This window comes from Eucyclogobius newberryi, unplaced genomic scaffold, assembly GCF_026437365.1.
Source record: "Eucyclogobius newberryi isolate DKJ021-1_F unplaced genomic scaffold, fEucNew1.0.hap1 SCAF_10, whole genome shotgun sequence".
NCBI lineage: Eukaryota > Metazoa > Chordata > Actinopteri > Gobiiformes > Gobiidae > Eucyclogobius > Eucyclogobius newberryi.
Genome location: NW_027315724.1, coordinates 14,286,558 through 14,309,640, shown reverse-complemented (window position 1 = coordinate 14,309,640; position 23,083 = coordinate 14,286,558). Strand labels below are relative to the sequence as shown.

General features: G+C 41.0%; 1 protein-coding gene and 1 non-coding gene across 3 annotated transcripts; both read right to left on the bottom strand.

The window, feature by feature from the left end:
• Positions 1–679: 679 nt before the first annotated feature.
• LOC140370584 (sodium channel regulatory subunit beta-2-like) lies at positions 680–22,940 on the bottom strand. Of its 2 annotated transcripts, XM_072457769.1 has the most exons (6): positions 22,849–22,940; positions 8,354–8,514; positions 6,794–7,010; positions 4,975–5,167; positions 4,700–4,755; positions 680–956 (listed from the first exon to the last, which is right to left on the bottom strand). In XM_072457769.1, the coding sequence occupies exons 1-5, from the start codon at positions 22,934–22,936 to the stop codon at positions 4,746–4,748; spliced, it is 669 nt and encodes a 222-aa protein (XP_072313870.1). In that variant the 5' UTR covers positions 22,937–22,940; the 3' UTR covers positions 680–956; positions 4,700–4,745. The 2 variants fall into 2 exon arrangements, with proteins under 2 accessions (XP_072313870.1, XP_072313878.1); XM_072457777.1 differs by lacking the exons at positions 680–956; positions 4,700–4,755 and having other exon boundaries at positions 4,971–5,167.
• On the bottom strand, positions 16,823–16,896 carry trnat-agu (transfer RNA threonine (anticodon AGU)). The gene has a single exon. It is a non-coding gene; the product is annotated as a tRNA-Thr (tRNA).
• Positions 22,941–23,083: the final 143 nt, after the last annotated feature.

Sequence of the window (23,083 nt, the reverse complement as noted above, 5' to 3'; positions counted from 1 at the left end):
CATTCAGGCTAAAATTGTGTTAGGATTAGGAAACTGATCTTTGGGACATGAAATGCTAGTGCCGAACATTTAATTGACTACTGAATTTATGACATAAATAGAATCAGGTACAATCCCTTTGTTCAAAATATTTGAACTGTGGTGCATAATTAACACCAAATAGCTGCTTATACATTAAAAGTACACTTAAATTATCTGGTGGAGGGTGTTTCACCTCCATGCTTGTTTCCATGGAGATGTTATTGCTTTGCTTGGAATGTTCCAGAATATCACATTAACTTTATCTGTCCACGGAGACATTCATGTGACTCCACCAGGCCAGATCTGGTACATTAGTGATACGAAATACATCCAATTTAATCAAATCAAAGTTGATTGGATTATTGCCTTACTGTGGAGCATTTCAGACAAAGTGATAACATCTCCATTGAAACATGCGGGTGGCAGAAACCCTTTCGACCAGTTACTTAGTGCACCATTAAGCTTAGAAATAAATGCACTTTTTCCACAATATGCTAATTTCTTCCTGAAGTACATGTATGAAGAACACTGTATTATTTATAGCTGCAACTTCTTGTTTGGAGTAATAGCTGTCAACTCGTTCATACCACGAGTAACTCAAGATGATTGACAGAAGCAGATTTCTGAAGAAAAAAAAAAAATACTAATAAACATTGTGGATGCCTTCAATTTCACAACCTGTTAAGACTATGAACATTATATCAAAACTAGAAACTGGCTCTGTCTGGTGCACCTAAACTAACGGTGAACTTATTTGCACAAGTGGTCCCTGGCCTGTTATAAAAGACATTAAGACTTGTTAGATAGAAATGCACAGTTGAGTTTCCCACACACACTTATGGAAGCACACTGGTGATGGACAGACATGCTAATGGCTCTATGCTCGCCGATAGAAGGATCAAGCGGTGGTTACTAAACAGCTTCAGGGAGAGGATCTGGAAAAGAAGAGAAACAAAATGAAACTATTAACTCAGGGTTGTTCATCAGGCAGGTTTATTAGCGATTACCGATTATCAATGTGATAATGTTGATGTCATTCTGGAAGAGGAGGGACTTTAACAGGAGTTTCAGCCAATCTTAGCATCAAATTGATATACTTTCATATCAGGACTAAAACAGGACCAAACCAGGACTATAACAGGACTAAACCTGGACTATAACAGGACCAAACTTGGACTATAACAGGACTAAACCTGGAGTATAACAGGACTAAACCAGGACTATAACAGGACTAAACCAGGACTATAACAGAACCAAACCTGGACTATAACAGGACCAAACCTGGACTATAACAGGACTAAACATGGACTATAACAGGACTAAACCTGGACTGTAACAGGACCAAACCTGGACTATAACAGGACTAAACATGGACTATAACAGGACTAAACCTGGACTATAACAGGACTATACCTGGACTATAACAGGACTAAACCTGGACTATAACAGGACTAAACTTGGACTATAACAGGACTAAACCTGGAGTATAACAGGACTAAACCAGGACTATAACAGGACTAAACCAGGACTATAACAGAACCAAACCTGGACTATAACAGGACCAAACCTGGACAATAACAGGACTAAACATGGACTATAACAGGACTATACCTGGACTATAACAGGACCAAACCTGGACTATAACAGGACTAAACTTGGACTATAACAGGACTAAACCTGGAGTATAACAGGACCAAACCAGGACTATGACAGGACTATACCTGGACTATAACAGGACTAAACCTGGACTATAACAGGACCAAACCTGGACTATAACAGGACTAAACATGGACTATAACAGGATTAAACCTGGACTATAACAGGACCAAACCTGGACTATAACAGGACTAAACCTGGACTATAACAGGACTATACCTGGACTATAACAGGACCAAACCTGGACTATAACAGGACCAAACCTGGACTATAACAGGACTATACCTGGACTATAACAGGACCAAACCAGGACTATGACAGGACTAAACCTGGACTATGACAGGACTATAACAGGACCAAACCTGGACTATAACAGGACCAAACCAGGACTATGACAGGACTATACCTGGACTATGACAGGACTATAACAGGACCAAACCTGGACTATAACAGGACCAAACCAGGACTATGACAGGACTATACCTGGACTATGACAGGACTATAACAGGACCAAACCTGGACTATAACAGGACCAAACCTGGACTATAACAGGACTAAACCTGGACTATAACAGGACTAAACCTGGACTATAACAGGACTAAACTTGGACTATAACAGGACCAAACCTGGACTATAACAGGACCAAACCTGGACTATAACAGGACTAAACCTGGACTATAACAGGACCAAACCTGGACTATAACAGGACTATACCTGGACTATAACAGGACCAAACCTGGACTATAACAGGACCAAACCTGGACTATAACAGGACCAAACTAGGACTATGACAGGACTATACCTGGACTATAACAGGACCAAACCTGGACTATAACAGGACCAAACCTGGACTATAACAGGTCCAAAATCAGGACAATAACAGGACTAAACCTGGACTATAACAGGACTAAACCTGGACTATAACAGGTCCAAAATCAGGACAATAACAGGACTAAACCTGGACTATAACAGGACTAAACCTGGACTATAACAGGTCCAAAATCAGGACAATAACAGGACTAAACCTGGACTATAACAGGACTAAACCAGGACTATGACAGGACTAAACCTGGACTATAACAGGTCCAAAATCAGGACAATAACAGGACTAAACCTGGACTATAACAGGACTAAACCTGGACTATAACAGGTCCAAAATCAGGACAATAACAGGACTAAACCTGGACTATAACAGGACTAAACCAGGACTATGACAGGACTAAACCTGGACTATAACAGGTCCAAAATCAGGACAATAACAGGACTAAACCTGGACTATAACAGGACCAAACCTGGACCATAACAGGACCAAACTAGGACTATGACAGGACTATACCTGGACTATAACAGGACCAAACCTGGACTATAACAGGTCCAAAATCAGGACAATAACAGGACTAAACCTGGACTATAACAGGACTAAACCTGGACTATAACAGGTCCAAAATCAGGACAATAACAGGACTAAACCTGGACTATAACAGGTCCAAAATCAGGACAATAACAGGACTAAACCTGGACTATAACAGGACTAGACCAGGACTATGACAGGACTAAACCTGGACTATAACAGGTCCAAAATCAGGACAATAACAGGACTAAACCTGGACTATAACAGGACTAAACCTGGACTATAACAGGTCCAAAATCAGGACAATAACAGTACTAAACCTGGACTATAACAGGTCCAAAATCAGGACAATAACAGGACTAAACCTGGACTATAACAGGACTAAACCAGGACTATGACAGGACTAAACCTGGACTATAACAGGTCCAAAATCAGGACAATAACAGGACTAAACCTGGACTATAACAGGACTAAACCTGGACTATAACAGGTCCAAAATCAGGACAATAACAGGACTAAACCTGGACTATAACAGGACTAAACCAGGACTATGACAGGACTAAACCTGGACTATAACAGGTCCAAAATCAGGACAATAACAGGACTAAACCTGGACTATAACAGGACTAAACCTGGACTATAACAGGTCCAAAATCAGGACAATAACAGGACTAAACCTGGACTATAACAGGTCCAAAATCAGGACAATAACAGGACTAAACCTGGACTATAACAGGACTAAACCTGGATTACAACAGGACCTACAATAATAGCAGAGCCAGGCGTGGAAGACAAGACACAGATAAATCAGCTCACACAGAGAAATCAAGGGCAAAGGATGTTTCAAAATGCTGCATGTTTTATTATAATCTGACTCATATTCACTGAGAAATTAGTCTAATGTGGAACTGAATTTATGCCTAAATGCAAAGATAAAGATGAAGCAGCATTTAAACCTGCCCCACAATGAAATGAGAGTTTCTTGTCCCGCCCCAACCCGACCCCAGGACCCTATCACTACCGTGCACCATCTTTCAGTGTAAATATGTGTGTATACTTGAGGCTTATAGACAGGTGTGGCCTATATATGTAAAAAAAAAAAAATATATATATATATATATATATATATATATATCTTTATACATTTAGTTGGTGCAGCTTTTCAGCTTTTCGTTTACGGTGAATTACTCCGTAGCATCATACCTGCCGTTTCTTATGCTTGGTACTTTGTTAGCAAGTATTGATACACATTTTTGTCATCAAATATGCTCCTCCCCAATCCAGTTTGCAGCACATGTGTTCAAATGGCTTCTATCCAATTTTGAACCACAAGGGAAGAACATGAACCATCAGTTCTTCCCTTTCTGTCACAACTCTCATTGTGAACCGTGACAGTTGTTTCCACATGGTTCTGTTCCAACAACGTCTCTGATTGGATACAATTGCCTGTCCCTGGCAGCTGCTTTCTTAAGGTTCTCATCCAACTAAATGCCTTTTAGGAGGTGTAGACAAAATCCTTCACTACCTGGGCCAAAGCGAGACCTCATCAGGACTAAACCAGGATCAAACCAAAGGAAAGTGTAAATGCAACCAGTTTAAAATGAGGTTAATTTAACAGACTAAATAAAATGATATTGTGCAAATGTATTAAATAAAAACAGTGTTACGTACCAGGTTTTGTGGTTTGGTCATAGGCCATTGGCTCAGCCTGGTACTGTTAAGGCTGCCTACGCATGACAGAAACAACAATCGATGAGTTTCAGAAATGTTATATAACGTTACATTTTGGTCCAACTCAAGATCAAATAAACATCTAACAAGCTAGTGCATTCTGTAGTGTAAGTACATCTTTATATATATACATTTTTTGACTAATTTTGTCAACAATTCATCCTGAGAATTGTGGAGCTTAATTACAGTTAGTGACAATCTGTAGTCCTCCTTACTTGGTCTCCTCCTCTGCCACTCCTTCTGCTTCTAGTTTGCCCTCCTCCTCCATCTTCTCCTCCGATATCAGTTCTTGTTTGCGGTGCCGGCGCAGGCATTTCACCACCACCATCGACAGTATGAGCAGCGCTAATGCCCCGCCCACCGACGCTCCTATGGCCACGGCTATGGTCGAGTCTCTGGGCGGGGGAACTGGTCAAAGTAGAAGAAAAGTATTCAGGACAGGAGTGAAGCGCACACGGAGGCTGCGTTTGGAGTGACGTGGCGTAATGGAAGTGGAGCTGAGCAAGTCCAACGCCGTCAGAGATCTGCTGAGACTAAGTTTGACCTTTAGATGGCCATTAATAAGTAAAGAGCTAACTCATCATCTGTGAGTCTGAATGCTGCATGGGGAAACACATCTACACATCTGCAGAATATTGTGTAGGGTCTTAATGCATACGAGACATTTTCAAAGTCAATTGGAGCTTGAAAGATCGGTTTTATTCAAGGATGGAAAGGAACTGATTCAAAATCTCGTTACTGCAATAGCGTGCGATGACTTTTATGGCTGGGCAAGCAGACTCGGGGTGTTTCATCAATATTTAGTGGATAACACTTGCGCATAAAGGTGAAAAAAAAACACGCAAAAGTAAGCTTGGAACCCCTGGGTGAAGGGCGAATAACAAGCTAAAGGAATTAGCGCTTTGCCTGTACTTCAGAATCACAAAAGGTTTATTGCCATTGTCAATGAACAGAATTCACAAACATAGGAACTTACTTTAGTAAATCGGTGCAACATAAAAAAATGAACATCGATAAAACAACCTATTGAAAAACTAACTGACATCTAATTATTCGAAACATGAACAGAGCGTTAGCTACAAAAAAGACTTGTCTCTAAAAGATAATTTTTAAGTCTGTTTATTGAAACTTGGCGCTGCTGTTGCTTCGCTTCTCCTCTGCACATGCTCAGTCAGGGCAAAACCTTCAAACGTCCTTGATTCTCACACAGGTTTATTCAGCGTGGTTTGAGCTCAGATCCATGGGTTTGAGGCTGTGTGGTCCTCAGAGCATGTGCTGAGCTCTAAAAGAAGCTGCTGTCTGCTCGGGCTCTAAAAGCTCATGTTAGAGAGCGGAGCATGAACGGGCCTCTGAACAAGGCCACAGTCTGAGCTGCTGCGGGAAAAGAAGAACCAAGCTTCCCGTAGTACTGCCCAGCGGCCTGTAGAGGGCAGTAAAAGACACCGTGACCTCAGCCAAGCTTCAGTAGCAGAAGTGACGGGAAAACGGGCTTATTTGGGATTGAAATATAGGTTTGACACATGGTAATTTTAGATCCTATTGGTCAATCACTGCTTGCCTTGATTGCCCTGAACCCACACCACTGCATTACTGTTATTGAGTACTTGTTTTGCTTTTTTGATCAGCAGTACTTGTAACTTAGTACATTTGTTGCCATGTTACTGTAGTTGAGTACACTTTCCACCACTGGCTGTATTTAATGTAAGTTTACCCGCAAATATCAAAAGTAACAGACTATGTTTTGAGTGGTTCTTTAGATAGTGAGTAAATGCATTGTTCTGTAAAATTACTTAGTAGTTATTTATTTATTTAATTGAAATTGAATTGCTGAGTTGAGTTTTGTCTAGCGAGTGAATACTGCAAACTACTGCAAAGCAACCCGGGACATTTAGATATATTTATTTTTTCTTGTTTAGCCACTCATCGATGTAGCTTCTTCAGTTCATCCGACAAATTAGAGAAGCCCTGAGCCCACGATCATTTTAAAGTACAAAATTGTTGCCCTCTGGTTTAAAGAAAAAAACCCAATCTTACGTTCAGTGACTACAGTGAGCTTGATGACGCCCTGGCCCTGGATGCGGTCGGGAGGGTTGCGGACGTAGCAGTTGTAGATGCCCTCGTCCTCTATCTGCACGTCTGACAGTGTGATGGACAAGTCGTTCTTATCCAGGTTCCCCGCAAACATCACCCGGTCCCCAAAGCGGTCCGAGCGCAGCGCCACCATCCCCCTTTTCCTGTAGAACGTCATGAACTACACAGACAGAGGACAGGAAAGATGAAATTGGAAAAAGGGTTGATTTCGATTTTTGCTAGGATACTGTAACACGAATTGCCAATGTTTCATAATAATAAATCTACATTAAGGCCCTAAAATGTTAGTTAAGTTGCTGTTAAATTATTTGGTGTAACCTTTTACCGTATTTTCCGGACTATATGTTGCACCTTTTTTCATAGTTTTGGCCGGGGTACGACTTATACTTATATTTATACTTATATACTTATACTCCGGAGCGTCTTATATGTGATATTATTTGTTATTTTCTCACTTGCAACCGCATTTCATACTCCAGTGCGACTTATATATGTTTTTTCTTCTCTATTATACATTTTTTGGCTGATGCGACTTATACTCCGGAGCGATTTATAATCCGAAAAATACTGTATTTGCCCAGGATTTTCTCTGGAATATAAATTGCCATTAAAAAAAAAAAAGAAGATGGTTGTTACTTTTATCTTCTATTTTAATTTAAATTCCAATTCACAATGCGGTTTAAAAAGACACATCTGATACACTGTGGAAAAATTTGAATAATTAGAAAAGCCAATATGACATTAGCACCGTGGCATTGTAGCAGGCCACAGAGGGTGTATGTATTTATGTGTACTTTTGTTGTAGTTCAGCTTCTTATAATGTGTCCTGTATGTTTTTTATGAATGAAATATGGGGCGGGACCAATTGCACCTGGACGTGAACGCTTATTAATGGTGCTACATGTGCACGGGGAGAATGTTTTTGGGTTTTTTAATAAAACCAAAAATAAAACACAGGCTGCAATCTGGTAATACTGTTAAATAACTACACTTTCAATAAAGCATGAACATAGACATAGAGTTGATCAAAAATGCTTCAGGCTTTGTAACTACCTAACCTTTTAATTAGTAGTTCTCCATCAATTCCATGTTCTTATTTTTTCTGGTTTGATTGCATTTAAAAAAAAAAGAAAAAAAATGTCTGATGGGAACAATGAATACAAAGACAGTAATATGTGTATCTAATGTGTTTAACTTTAAAAAATAAATGCAAACAGAAACCAAACGATGTAGAACAATCTTACGTTCGGTGACTATAGTGATCTTACCCTTTAATGAAGTAGTTACAGAATCATTCTTTAAACACTATTTGTTCATTATGAATTAAGTCTTTGTTCATGCTTTATTAAGGTAAAAGTGTCGTTATTATACAGTAATTAGTCATCTTAGTTTTGGTTGAATAATCTTCTCTCCTCAGTAAAGATCAGTCTATAAGGATTCTACCACCAACGAGAGAGTAGCCGGTTCAAATAGTAACAAAGGAGATAAAGAAGTCCTCAGTACCATCTCCTCTGTGTCATTGACCGTCTCCTGGTAGGTCCAGTTCATGGCAAACTTGGTGATGTCCATTTTGTAGCAGGAGGTGAATGCGCAGGGGATTTTGATGGTGGTCCCGTTGAGTGCATTGATGTTACCGGGCACCAGCACGTCCATACTGGAGCAACCTAGAAAACACAATGGAACCTTCGGATAAAAGTGAGAAATGGCAATAATACGTCACGTCATATGTTACAGTAGATTTATTTTTGTGACATCATTCTTTTGAAATGGCTTCTTGTCTTTCTGCTGTGTTTTAGTGTTACGTAGATGGTTAGAGGCGGTTGAAAAGGTCATAGGCGCGGACACAGAAGTGAACTCTGAACAGTACTATTGTGTCCTTTAGCTAGACATGGTCATATAAATCTGTTTTAGAACTCAAACCATCCAAACGTCATTTTGAAAGGATGAAAATGGTTTGAGCTGCTAGTCTCCTGAGCTAAAAATGAGTCCTGCCCCCAAGCGGAGGTGTTACAACTGGAACATGCCCTGCCCTTATGTCTATCCATTTCATTATTACAGCTATTGAGGTCTGGTAACCTCCTCTTCAGAGCAGTAAAGTACCTCAATAGCATTTTACTGGTTGCATTTCTGAAAGGTCTTATGAAGCTGTTGTAGATTTAAGGGAGGTTGTATGTATAGACCACAATTCCTTTTTAAAAGAGGCTACATTCCTAACACAAAAAGAACTGCTCTTCTCCCGCCTACATTTCTTATCCCACTGTCTTCAAATGTGTAGTTTGTGGCCTTTCGATGAAGATGTCCGGTCAATTGTAAACCACAATTTGAGTATCTTCTGTGTTGAATGAGTCGTTCCTTGAGCCGTGCATTGAGCAGGGCAAGTTTCAGTTATAACTCGTTGGGCAGGACCAATCTTTGCTCCGGCGAGTATCAACCCTCGCGGCTAAAATCATTTCCTTCAGACTGAACATTGATTTTTGGATGTAAGTTAAAATTTCTGAAACAGTGTCCAGATGACTATTTTGAATAGGATGAATTGGATGAATGAGAAATTACACCGACTTGGGCAAAACACTCCACCAATGCCTATGTATGACTGTGATGAGAGATGGTGGTGGTCTCAGGGGCTGATGGCACAGATTGGCAGCCTCACAGGGCAGACAGGCCCTTTAGATTTAGAGGGTCAAGAAAGTTGTTTCTGTCATGTAAATTATGACTTTTCTCAACAAATAAAACTATAATTTATTTATTATTTAGAAACAAATAAAGTAATAGAAAATCATAAAAACACATGCATTAAAAAGCACTTTAAGTACAAGGAAGAATGGGGAGCTTGTAATTTAGGGCTGCACGATTTGGGAAAAATATCTAATTACAATTTTCCTGAACAGTATTGCAATTGTAATCAAAGTTCACATTTTAATCGCGAGCAGGAGGTTTAAAAAAAAACACGGAAATAAGCCTTTGAACTGACAAGCTATAAAAGAATCATGTATTTCAGAACATGTCTGTACAGACCTAAACTACAGATTTGGCCGTTTTTATGCAGAATAAGACAGGAAATGATGGTACTTCAAGTATTGCAGCCTTTGTGATTTGCTAATTGCATCCATTCCAATTGTGATTCTGATTCGATTCCGATTAATTGTGCTGCCCAAGCTTGTAAAGCACAAAACAAGTTAGAGTACAGCTCATTTCCCCCCCCAATTAACAGCTCACACAAAATGCAAGGAATCCATGTCTCCCCTTCTCCCGCTCTCCCGCTCTCCCTCCCTCGCTCTCCCTCTCCCCAGACACAATCTTTGCTGCTCCGTGCTGGGACTCTGCCGTAGTCTCCTCTGCAGTCCGCTCTTTTCCTGGCTCCGTTCCCACCGCCCCTGCACCAACCCCAGCAGCAGCAGCAGCAGCAGCAGCAGCAGCACAGACGGGCCTCCCAATGCAGCACCATCGCCTCTGCATGCACCACCACCACCGCTTCTCCTCCACCCTCCCAACATTCACATCTATACTTAACACAAACGTACAACTCACAGCCAGGACCTATATGAATGGACGGGTCGGGGGTCCGTTCCGCACCTCTTTTATTTCTCCTTTTTTTTGTGAGCGGTGTGCAGAGTCAGCAGCGAGCTAATGCGGCTGGTGGTGTTACGTCAATGTCGCCGATCGCGCTGACCTGTCTGTTTGCATGGTTAGCGGCGCAGCGACACTCGAGGCGGCTCGTAAAGGCGCGTAGGACGTATTGATTAGCTTGATATTCCTTTGGGTAATGCAAATCAGGCAAGAAGGCACGTTTGCAGTCGGAAATGAGTGCAAGAAAGCCATGTTTAAGATGACAGAGAAACTGTACTCGCTGTTATTTACTGCAGTTTGTTGTAAAAATTGGATTTGTCCAAGCTATACCCAGAACATGGTGTTTAAAAATTGTATGAAAGGTATAAAAGGTATAAAAATGGAAGTTAGTGCAAGACTTTCAAAGCAATTGTTGGCAATATCAATACTGACATAAACAAGGAGTATTTATTGTCAAAGTGTTTGGATAAAGAAATGAAAAAATACTGAGGTTTACACATTTTATTTTAGGTTTGGAGAAGGAGACAGAATAAATAAGCTGCACATTTTTACTAGTTTAGTTGATTAGACTAAATATAAAAAGGTTGAATATAAACAAGACAGACTTTAAATCATTGCCGTAAAAAAAAAAGTTAAAAAAGTCTGAACCCTCCATTCTAATGTAAAAGTTCATTTGTTAACACAATATTAGACTTTTAAGAAGTTGTGCAAAAATCAAACTGAACAAGACAGTACAAAACAGTTTTCTTCTGTGATGTTCGGTCTCTAAACAAAGACAATATCCACACATCGTCCCCCTCGATACGACTACGTTTCACAACATCACGTGTACGTCGAGACTGTGAGAGACGGAGTGACGCTGTCTCGTGCTGAGTCAGCGAGAGAGAGAGAGAAACTGAAGGAAACAAAATGCTGGGACGGTCACAGAGGAGGTACTGCAGAGAACACGGCCCCTCCCTGTGTCCCACCGTCCCACCGTCCCACCGTCCCACCGTCCCACCGTCCCACCGTCCCACAGCCACTCAGCGACACAACACCTCGGAGCACGGGCCACGAGATCAACGCCAATTCAGTCTACGTTTGTTTGTTTTCTCCCAACGACAAAATCTCTAAAGGGTTTGATTTTATACAAAAACTCTCTCTTAATCAGACAAATCTGTGCATTCAAGTCGTGACACTGCAGCTGAATAAAGAAATAAAGATTAGAGAGAATTAGAGACATTGATTTGAAGCTTTCTCAGTGTTTTCATGTGAGAATAAGACATCTTGTGTACAAACTTGGCCAAAACTAAATATTTGGGACACAATTCATTTATTTATTTCTAATTTAGTTGAAATATTAGATACTGAAAAAATCTTATTTAGTATTTGAGTTAACCAGATCTTACTATGAATTGGCAAAAAATATAATAAAAATTGGCATACAATTTGAAATGTTGCCTACATTTTTGGAGATAAAATCAGAATTAGATAAATCCTTCAGCGTGATCCATCCAAAGGCTTGTCAAGTTCAATATTTTAAAGTTCCGGGTGCTACTTTAAGAGACAATTTTTAAGAAAGAGTTTAAATACATTGTTAGAAAAAGGACTGTACATTTACAATATCCAATACAAAAATATTGATGCAGGTTAATGTGAATAATAAAACATCTTTACGTGCAGATTGGACAAGTCTGTTGTTAGATTCTCACCTTATTCTTTCTTTTATCATTATTGTTTTTTAAATTAATATAACACATTTCTCTTGTTCAGCTCTACATGGCAGTTTTGTTTTTTTACTTACTTACTTTCTTATGATAACTTACAGACTTGCAGGAACAGGTACAAAATGACTGAATTGTCTAAAAACATAATCCAGACCACAACATCTAACATTATAAACACATTTGAATTGCTGGTGTAGTAGTATAGTTTTGAACTTACTTCTATTTTATTTTTTTTATTATGACTAGCATTTAAAGTCGTACTTTCTTAAACCTTAATTTAAGTCTTACTACAATGAAAGCAGGTATTGTTGCTTTAAAAAATGGTTATGGACATCGTAAAATGCTTAAGATTCTATTGTTTCTCCGGCCGGCATTGAAAATCAGCTGTAGATTGTGCATCAAATAGATGCTGGAAATGAAACAAATAAGGTATTGCAAAATTATTATTGGTGTCCAAAATTTGAATATGGAGTATAAAACGTATCCAGCTATTTTATTTCATTGACCTTTATTTAACCAGGTAAGAAGAGATCGCGACCTCACTTTTTCAAGATATAAATAAAACGCTGCAAATTGATCTAAAATAAATCAGAAAAGGTTAATTGTCAGCGTAGTAATTTGCTTTAACGATATGGCCCAACATAAAACAAAGAATAATAAGAGTAAAATAATGATGAGACCAGAACCTTGCAGCGTGATCTTCCAAACAAGTTTAAAAGTGACATTTATGACCCTCAACCACGTCATTTATAGATATTTATGAACACAATGTTGATGTCTTGCCACAGTCTTGTCTGGAGAGTTTATTTTGAAATTGCTCACTCCCACTTCTACTTTTCCAAATGAAATGGAATTCTTACAATATTTCCTTTTCTTTCTTTTGTTAGCATGATTTATATTGTGTGCGCGTTTGAGTTAATATTGTTAAATGTAGAGTTAGACCTGTATAATGGGTCAGCAATAGCAAATACTTGAATATATCTGCATTACCGTCAGTTTGAGCTTGTAATCCTTTAGTCGTTTAGTCGATTAATCGGTCGATGGTGTTGTAGCCGACCCGCGACTTCATCAGTCGATATTTCTCTCATTCAGATTCAAATGATTTACACGGGACGGCAGCAAAAAGGAGACGATACGGAGGGAATTAACCGTCATTTTTTTTGAATGACTCGTGAGCTTAATCCGTCTATACATGTCATATTTTCTTATGTTTTTTACGTGCAAACAGTTGCAGTTGTGGTCTTTTGAGTGCAGTTTGGGTCAGATACGTGGAGATACTTCGTAGTTTTGAGAGCTTTTGCCAGACCCCCTTTTAGTCCACGAAACGAGCGGTCGATGAGGCGTGTCTTTAGTCGACTTTAGTGCTAGTTTGAACCATTTTAATCACATCTTTAAGAGCTTCAAGACAATGCGGTTTGGAAGAATATATTGGGCTATTTCTTTAGTAGAAAGGCACTGATTAATAGTTCTGTTTATGTTCATGAAATGTATATTGCGAGCCAACAAGCAATTAAGGCCATATTCATGTGCATACAACTGATGTAAATAAGAGTGTTTTGTTTAATTACCATTAGTATTAGTATTATTTAGTCTCATGCTAGCTATTTTTTTACTTTATTTTATTATTATTTTATCTTTATCATTTTATTTTATTTATTTATTTTCCTCCATTCCCTATTAAGATATGAGTTTAGTTAATAAGAGTTTTTTTGTTTTGTTTATAAGAGTTCTTCTATTAAGAGTGTTTTTTTGAAACTTCCTATAAGTTATCTGTCCTTTTCCTCTGTATCTACTGCGTTGTAACACCGAAATTTCCCCATGTGTGGACAATAAAGGATCATTTTATCTTATCTTATCTTAACTTTATGTGATGGATCAATGTAAAGTAGAAAATAAATTAATTAAAAAGAAGGGAAACTAAATCAACAATAGCTTTTTAGCTTTATCTGTCAGCACTTAGTTTGATCTCAATGCTAATAATATAAATGTATCTTCTAGTGCTGCGGATGTGGTGGATTGGGGGTCTTCACTTCACATTCTGAATTCCCAGAGGAGGTGTGCTGCATACTGTATCCTCTGGGGGCGCCACTGTCCCGCCCACACGGAGCACTGCAGGCTCAGGTAAGCTCTGCAGTCCGGACACGTTTGGATCGCACTAGGCTCTCGACGTGAATACAATAAATCAGAACGTATCATGAGCTTGTTGGTATTCAGATCGTGGAGGTGGGTTATGTGTCCGAAATGTCGTAAACCACAGGCCTCATTTATAAAACTCAACATGGATTTACGACAAAAAATGTACGGAGGAAACACAAGCATCAAACAAATGAAATTGCAATCTAATCAACATTTGTATGGAAACAATTAGCAAATCATAAAAGTACCATAATTTCTTTGACAAACAAAAAAAAATATCCTGTTTTATTCTGCATAAAACCGCTATTTTTGTAGTTTAGATCTGTTCAAACGTGTTTTGAAATGTGTTGTGATTCTTTTACTAGTTATATGACTGTTTGGCTATTTCAGACTTTGTCAATTCTCCTTTAAAATGGGTTTAAAATGTGAAATTTGAATTATTCTTTCAATTCAAGTCAATAATTTATTGTAATTGTCATAAAAAAAGTGCATGTTTTTTATGTAAAGTACAATATAAATACAAAGGTGTAATGTCCCATTCAATAAATGTTTTCATGTAAGGCATTTTGTGTGCAAACAAGGGCAAAACTGCATATCTGGACCTGTAAATTTGAAAAATCCAGGTTTAATCTCTTGGGTTAGCAACTCATTTAGTTGAAATATTAAATGGGCAAAATCAAAATCAAAAAACAATTAGAATAAAATCAAGAATTGGCAAAACATTTCAAATATTGCCTCAAGATTTATTGTCATTGTTATAAAAAAAAAAACTGTGCATAGTTTTTATATAAAGTGCAATAAAACAAACCCCAATAAATAACCACTGCGTAAACATTAGCACAGTAACAGCACGTGTTAGAGACAATAACAGTTTTAGCAGCAGCATAAACAGTCAGATAATAAAACATGAATCCCAAATGTAATACTTGACACAATTAATTACATATTTTTCCCAAATCGTGCAGCTCTACTGGTTATTTCTGCTTATGGTAAAAGAAAGAATCCACATTAAGGACTGTGACTGAGCAAACGTCACTGTAACAGAGGGAAAGCAGCATTTCCACTGGATGAATCACGTTGTTGCTCACGTCCGTCCACATCCAAAGCCGTGCGGTGCATAACGGCCTGTCTCTGACGCCCTCTGCTTACGGGACGATCTGTTTAATGCTACCGCAGCGCACACGAGCAGGCCCAGCCACTGCGGCACGCTGTGAGATATCAGGTGGTGTTTCCCGGAATCCCTCACTCTCCCGGATACCACATAACTCAATCTCCGATCACTCTCTGTAAGTGAAGACCGGTGTCAAATCGGATCAAAAAAGATTATTTGGCAGAGTTTTATTTTATTTAGATCATTTTGTTCACATTTTGTTCATTTTTTCACATTCGAATGGAGTTGTAATTTGAGCTGGTGCAAAATTATCAAATCGCAAAGGCTGTCATTTTATAGAACAATATTGTACTTTTAGTTGAGAGCTTTACAAAACGGGATTCATGTTTTAGTTTTATCAGTTCAGATTTTAGTCAATATTCTTTTTTACGGAACAGAATCCTACTTTTCAAATTTATATCACAATACTTCTAAAAATACTATACAGTCGTGCAGCCCTATTGTATTATATGCATTTGTTTTGTACCTGGTTGTACTTGAACAGTGTTATTTTGTCATATTAATTACTAAAAAGTGCTCTATGTGACTTTCCTGGGCGTCCGCTACCTGCTTATTTCCAATGAGATGCAATTGTTTTGTCTGGAATGTTCCACAGTTTGGCAGTAAATCTATCAATCTTGCAATTGTCTTATTTGTATTGCCCAAAAAAAACAATGAAAAACATACTTTAGCTTTTATTTTAAAAACGGTTGGCTCTACACAGATTGTTCATCTCTCTGAGTCCAGATCACCTTCTGCCTCTTCTCTTAAAGCCCCGATTTGACAAAGTTCAGCAATTATGGCACTGAACCGCTCATTTTAGGTCAATTTGCCTTTTTATAAAGCCCAAACTTTGCATGGGAAGAGACGTACGCACTTGGCTTTATAAATGAGACCCCAGACCAGTAGCTCTGCTTGGTGGGTCATGGACATAACTGTAAAGCCATATTGTGGAGTATTTAAGGTATTCATTGAAACAAGCAGGTGGCACACCCTAAACTGACTTACACCAGATACATGTGTCTGGAGTTTAAAAAGTGGAACAGACTTATTCTGTTCTCTCTGGTTTTGTCCTGTTTGTTTTTGTTGATTTATGTTTTATATATTGAAAAATGAAAATTATATAATACATATAAATTAGAAGAAAAATAAATAAAGTATAAAAAATAAATACATAATAAATACATAAATAGATGAATAAATAATAATACAAAAATATATTTTAAAAAGTTTCGATGTACCATAGAAATAATCATTTGACTAGTTAATTAATAAAATAATAGTTAGTTGCAGGACAAGGAACTACTTGAGGCTTTGGTTATGTTCCACCTTTTTTGTTTTTTATGTCCACAGTTAAAGGTAAAATCCCTTATGACACTGTATGTGACCAGATTAAGACCCTCCTTCACAAAAAGGCACTGCTGGGATTCGAACCCAGGATCTCCTGTTTACTAGACAGGCGCTTTGACCAACTAAGCCACAGCGCCGCTGAGCGCAGCCTCAAAGTTTCTACAGTGTTACAGATGCAGAGTGAATCCGATACATGTCACTTTACTGTAGTCTGACTTTGCTCTTCCAGATGGAGCCTGCGCCCAGAGCTGTGGTTCTTTTGGATGATGCTGCCCTCTGCTGGACACGTGCCGTAAGTGTAACAGAAGGGAACAGCTCAAAAAACACAAAACTTTATGATTTAGTTTAGAAAAGCTGCAACAACGAATCAACTAATCCTGACTAGTTAAGTATGACGAATAAAAATAGTTGTATTTTGATCATTAATCCTAATTTGGACTATTTTTTTTAACAAAGACAGTGGCAAAAATATATATATAAAAAAGAACTATTTCAGATTTTTATGAATAATACACTTTGTTGATAATTGAAAAAAATGTATATAATATGGTTAGTTGCAGTTCTATTAAAGCTTCTTGATTCATAACCAGCGTCCTGTCGAACACAAGAGCCTTAAAAAAAAAGTTTGATTCATATATGGATTAAATGATACATGGACAATTCATTTATTGTCCTGAGCAAACTTCTGATCCCCAAAAAAAAGCAAACCCAACACAGACACAGTGGCGTTTATGATATTTGCTACATTACACGTTTGTCTTCTTCTTAACAGTTTGATTTGGGGAAATTTGAACAGGTGATATTTTCAACCCAAGCGTGCTGTGACTAAAAACACTGCGAAATCAACAAGGTCCTTTCTCTTGCTCGGTAGATATATTATTGTATTTATTTGACTCCATATAAATTACATATAGACCTTTAAAATATTGATAAAACAATTAACAGTGTATGTTTACATGGTCAGTACAAATCAGATAACAAGAATAATCAGATAACCAAATAAATAGATAATTTATTTTTATTTGTTTTTAGTCAATGGATTTTAAAATAACTCCAGACGCAGAGACTAACTCTGGGGACATGGAATGTCACCTCGCTGGGGAGGAAAGAGCCTGAGCTTGTGCGGGAGGTTGAGCGATACCGACTAGATATAGTCGGCCTCACCTCCACGCACAGTTTGGGCTCTGGAACCCATCTCCTCGAGAGGGGCTGGACGCTCCACTTCTCTGGTGTTGCCCGCGGGGAGAGGCGGCGGGCTGGTGTGGGCTTGCTGATAGCCCCTCAGCTCAGCCGCCACGTGTTGGAGTTTACCCCAGTGAACGAGAGGGTCGCGTCCCTCCGCCTTCGGGTGGGGGACAGGTCTCTCACTGTTGTGGCGGCCTACGGGCCGAACAGCAGTGCAGAGTACCCGGCCTTCTTGAAGCCTTTGTGAGGGGTACTGGACAGTGCACCGACCGGGGACTCCGTTGTTCTACTGGGGGACTTCAACGCCCACGTGGGCAATGACAGTGACACCTGGAGAGGGGTGATCGGGAAGAACGGCTTCCCCGATCTGAACCCGAGCGGTGTTCAGTTATTGGACTTCTGTGCTAGCCACAGTTTGTCCATAACGAACACCATGTTCAAGCACAAGGGTGTTCATCAGTGCACATGGCACCAGGAAACCCTAGGCCGGAGGTCAATGATCGACTTTGTTGTCGTGTCATCTGACCTCCGGCCGCGTGTCTTGGACACTCGGGTGAAGAGAGGGGCAGAGTTGTCAACCAATCACCACCTGGTGGTGAGTTGGATCCGCTGGCGGAGGAGGAAGCCGGACAGACTTGGCAGACCCAAGCGCATTGTGAGGGTCTGTTGGGAACATCTAGTGGAGACCTCTGTCAGTAGGGTATTCAACTCTCACCTCCGGGAGAGCTTCTCCCATATCCTGAGGGAGGCTGGGGACATTGAGTCCGAGTGGACCATGTTCTCCGCCTCCATTGTTGATGCGGCTGTTCGGAGTTGTGGTCGCAAGGTCTCCAGTGCCTGTCGTGGCGGCAACCCCCGAACCCGGTGGTGGACACCGGAAGTAAGGGATGCCGTCAGACTGAAGGAGGAGGCCTATCAGGCCACTCTGGCTTGTAGGTCTCTGGAGGTCATCGACAGGTATCGGCAGGCCAAGCTCGTGCTGTCGCAGAGGTAAAAACCCGGGCCTGGGAGGAGTTCGGGGAGGCCATGGAGGAGGACTATCGGTCGGCACCAAAGAAATTCTGGCAAACCGTCCGGCGCCTCAGGAAGGGGAAGCAGTGCCTCACCAACACCGTTTACGGTGCGGGTGGAGGCCTGCTGACCTCGACTGGGGATGTCGTCGGACGGTGGAAGGAATACTTTGAGGATCTCCTTAATCCCTCAGTCACGTCTTCCGAAGAGGAAGTAGAGACCGGGGACTCGGAGGCTGGCTCATCCATCACCCAAGCTGAAGTCACTGAGGTTGTTCGCAAACTCCTCGGTGGCAGGGCTCCGGGGGTGGATGAGATCCGCCCTGGGTACCTAAAGTATCTGGATGTTGTAGGACTGTCTTGGTTGACACGTCTCTGCAACATCGCGTGGCGGTCGGGGACCGTGCCTCCGGACTGGCAGACCGGGGTGGTGGTCCCTCTGTTCAAGAAGGGGGACCGGAGGGTGTGTTCCAACTACAGAGGGATCACACTCCTCAGCCTCCCGGGTAAGGTCTATTCCAAGGTACTGGAGAGGAGAATCCGACCGATAGTCGAACCTCGGATTCAGGAGGAGCAGAGTGTTTTTTGTCCCGGTCGTGGAACACTGGACCAGCTCTATACCCTCCATCGGGTGCTCGAGGGTTCATGGGAGTTTGCCCAACCAGTCCACATGTGCTTTGTGGCTCTGGAGAAGGCTTTCGACCGTGTCCCTCGGGGTGTCCTTTGGGGGGTGCTCCGGGAGTATGGGGTCCGGGGCCCTTTGCTCAGGGCTGTCCGGTCCCTGTATGACCGGAGCAGGAGCTGTGTTTGCATTGCCGGCAGTAAGTCAGACCTGTTCCCAGTGCATGTTGGACTCCGCCAGGGCTGCCCTGTGTCACCGGTTCTGTTCATAGTTTTTATGGACAGAATTTCTAGGCACAGTCAGGGGTCGGAGGGTGTCCGGTTTGGGGACCACAGGATTCCATCTCTGCTGTTTGCAGACGATGTTGTCCTGATGGTTCCATTAAACCCGGACCTGCAACATGCACTGGGACGGTTTGAAGCCCAATGTGAAGCGGCTGGGATGAGAATCAGCACCTCCAAATCCGAGACCATGGTTCTCGACCGGAAAAGGGTGGCTTGCCCTCTTCAGGTGGGTGGGGAGTCCTTGCCCCAAGTGGAGGAGTTCAAGTATCTCGGGGTCTTGTTCACGAGTGAGGGAAGGATGGAACGTGAGTGAACACATCGACCGCATCACTGCATCGGACCGTTGTGGTAAAGAAGGAGCTGAGCCGAAAGGCAAAGCTCTCAATTTACCGGTCGGTCTACGTTCCTACCCTCACCTATGGTCATGAGCTTTGGGTAGTGACCGAAAGAACAAGATCGCGGATACAAGCGGTCGAAATGAGTTTCCTCCGCCGTGTGGCTGGGCGCTCCCTTAGAGATAAGGTGAGCAGCTCGGCTACACGGGGGAGCTCGGAGTAGAGCCGCTGCTCCTCCACGTCGAGAGGAGCCAGCTGAGGTGGCTCGGGCATCTGTTCCGGATGCCTCCTGGGCGCCTCCCTCGGGAGGTGTTTCAGGCATGTCCCACCGGGAAGAGGCCCCGGGGAAGACCCAGGACACGCTGGAGAGACTATGTCTCTCGGCTGGCCTGGGAACGCCTCGGGATCCCCCCGGAGGAGTTAGAGGAAGTCTCTGGGGAGAAAGAGGTCTGGGAGTCCCTGCTCAGACTGCTGCCCCCGCGACCCGGCCCCGGATAAAGCGGAAGAAAATGGATGGATGGATATTTGAATTGTTAACAATTTGTCTTTTTTAATCTTTGCCTTGTTTGTTGGTCCCTGACAAAACCTGTACAAGAATGAACTATCAGAAATAAATCAAACATTTTAGAATACTAATGATCAGATTTCTGGAGTTATCAGATCATCCAAACATTACATCCGATGTGAGTAATCTGATTTCTCTCTGATTGTTCACACTGTGCAGGTATTGACAGGGAAAATGGTGAAAAAAGGGCAAACTAATGTGGCAAAGACTAAAATAAAACAGAACATTAAAGTTATTAAGAGTGATTTTCTTTTGAAATGAATTGCACAAGTGTTTTTGATGATCAGATTTATCTTACACAACAAAAATCTGATCTAATCATTGGGTCATCTGATTTTTCTAGTAATCAGAATTATTTTTTGACCATGTAAATGCACCCTACCTAGATATATTTATATTTATTTATTCAACCTGAACTTAACCGGGTGGAGCTCAAGACCTCTTTTTCAAAGGTGACCTGGGCCAAAGTAAAGACATAACAGCGCATCCATTTTAAAACATTTTGCATTTAAAAGACATATAAGAAAAGAAAGCAAAATAACAGACATTTCTATTCTTTTAAAATTGAATAATAAGCCCTAACTGAGACATTTCACGCAATCTCAACTGCGACTGAAGGGAGTTTTATAGCTTTTATACATATTTGTATGCAGAAATTTAATCACAATTATTAAAACATGTCTATAATCCAAAGCAGCGGCGTCCACACTTTTGACACACGAACAAAGCCGAGTGCAACACAAAGGCCGTAAAGTGGTCAACACAATGAATAATTCAAAAGTATGAGCGTAAGTACCTCAATGACGGACTGAATGTTTGCTTTTATAATTATATACTGTATTTTTTTTTATAATTCAGTAAAAAAGTGCTGCTTTAGATCAAGAGGCCCAATTTACCAGGAAGTCTGTTGTCAAAAGTATCAAAACTAGATGCACATGTGAGCAATTTGTATCAATACTAAAAAAGTCCTATCAACAGGACAAAGTGTGACAGTTTTTAAACACTCTTGAGCTTTATCAGAACTAGTCTTCACCTTATTCCCAACACTATCCTCTTTCCGCTACGGATTTGCACTTCCGATTGAGCGGGAAATTCGTTCTCGCCGGTAAAAAATATATTGATTTGTGTAAAATGTTCAATATTCATGTCAAAATGTGTTTGTCATCTGTTTAGAATGTATTTATACGTCCAGATCGGCAGAAAGAGGGATACAGTTCAATCCAGAATAAGATGAATAAGACCACACGACATCTTAAAAAAAAAGAAAGAAAAAAATCTATTATTCTGTGTCAAAAATCACAGTCCATTGTCTAAAACGTTTCAAAAACATCAAAAATCGGCGTCGAGTATCGAGCAAATTCCCTCCAATCGTTAGTATCGCGACAGACGTTTTCTCTCTAGCCACAGCTGCATGTCACGTGACCGGCGAAACCCGCGTCTGATTGGCGCACGCGTCCACGACACATCCATTCACGGCCACGCATCATCAATCAAACGCAAACGAGCGTGACACTCTTAACAAGGCCGATCGATGACGCGTCACTACCGTCGCTGACAATTACGCGCAGAGTCGGGATTATTAGACATTTGTGAAGCAATTTGAACCCTTTGATGACATTTAACGTTGTCCGATCAACGCAAGACTTGAATTAAAAAAAAAAAAAACATACACATGAGATGGGCAGTAATAGTATTTTGGACACGTTATAATGAGCCAATTACGCGCCGCGGGGCCCTCTGCACACAGCGGGACCGCACACACCGCAACAAATGTTTGATGTGGTGTAAAGCATCATAATTGAGCATCACGAGCTGAATGGAGAGCCAAAAGAGCCATAACAAATATCATAAAAGCAATTGTGGCCAACAGCAAACCGCGATCATGCAAATCTAACGGAGGGCCTTTTTTTAAAAACAAGGGGGAGCAGCGCGCGGCTTTTGCCCCGTTACGCGCACGGGAAACACACATTGCGGGTTGTTGTTTTTTTGGAGAGTTGGCAAATGTCGTCGTGCTGCGTGTCATTCTAATAATAGTAATAACTGTTGATCGGGCGAATCAAAGCCATCGGGATGTGTTGTGGCTCTTACCGGAGAGCGAGAGCAGCAGCAGCAGGAGCCCGCCGCCGCCGCCGCCGCATCTTCTGTCCGCGATCACCGCCGGAGAGGACGAGCCCATGTTGACGTGTGTGTGTGTGTCCCGGGATGAGAGGGATGAGTCGGCGTGGGAAGGTTTGGCGATGCCCTTTGTATGTGCGTTAAAAAATGCGATTAAAAACAGTGATAATTTAGAGGCAGGACGTGGCTGCAGTGTCTGTAGCCGTGC

What these genes read in the sequence shown, in the direction of transcription:
- LOC140370584 (XM_072457769.1), bottom strand. Translation starts at nt 22,936, where the DNA reads ATGGGCTCGTCCTCTCCGGCGGTGATCGCGGACAGAAGATGCGGCGGC. An exon ending in GCTGCTGCTCTCGCTCTCCG is followed by an intron (nt 8,515 to 22,848) that starts GTAAGAGCCACA and finishes TGTGTTTTCTAG; the next exon opens with GTTGCTCCAGTATGGACGTG. An exon ending in GCTCACTGTAGTCACTGAAC is followed by an intron (nt 5,168 to 6,793) that starts GTAAGATTGGGT and finishes TACTTTGACCAG; the next exon opens with TTCCCCCGCCCAGAGACTCG.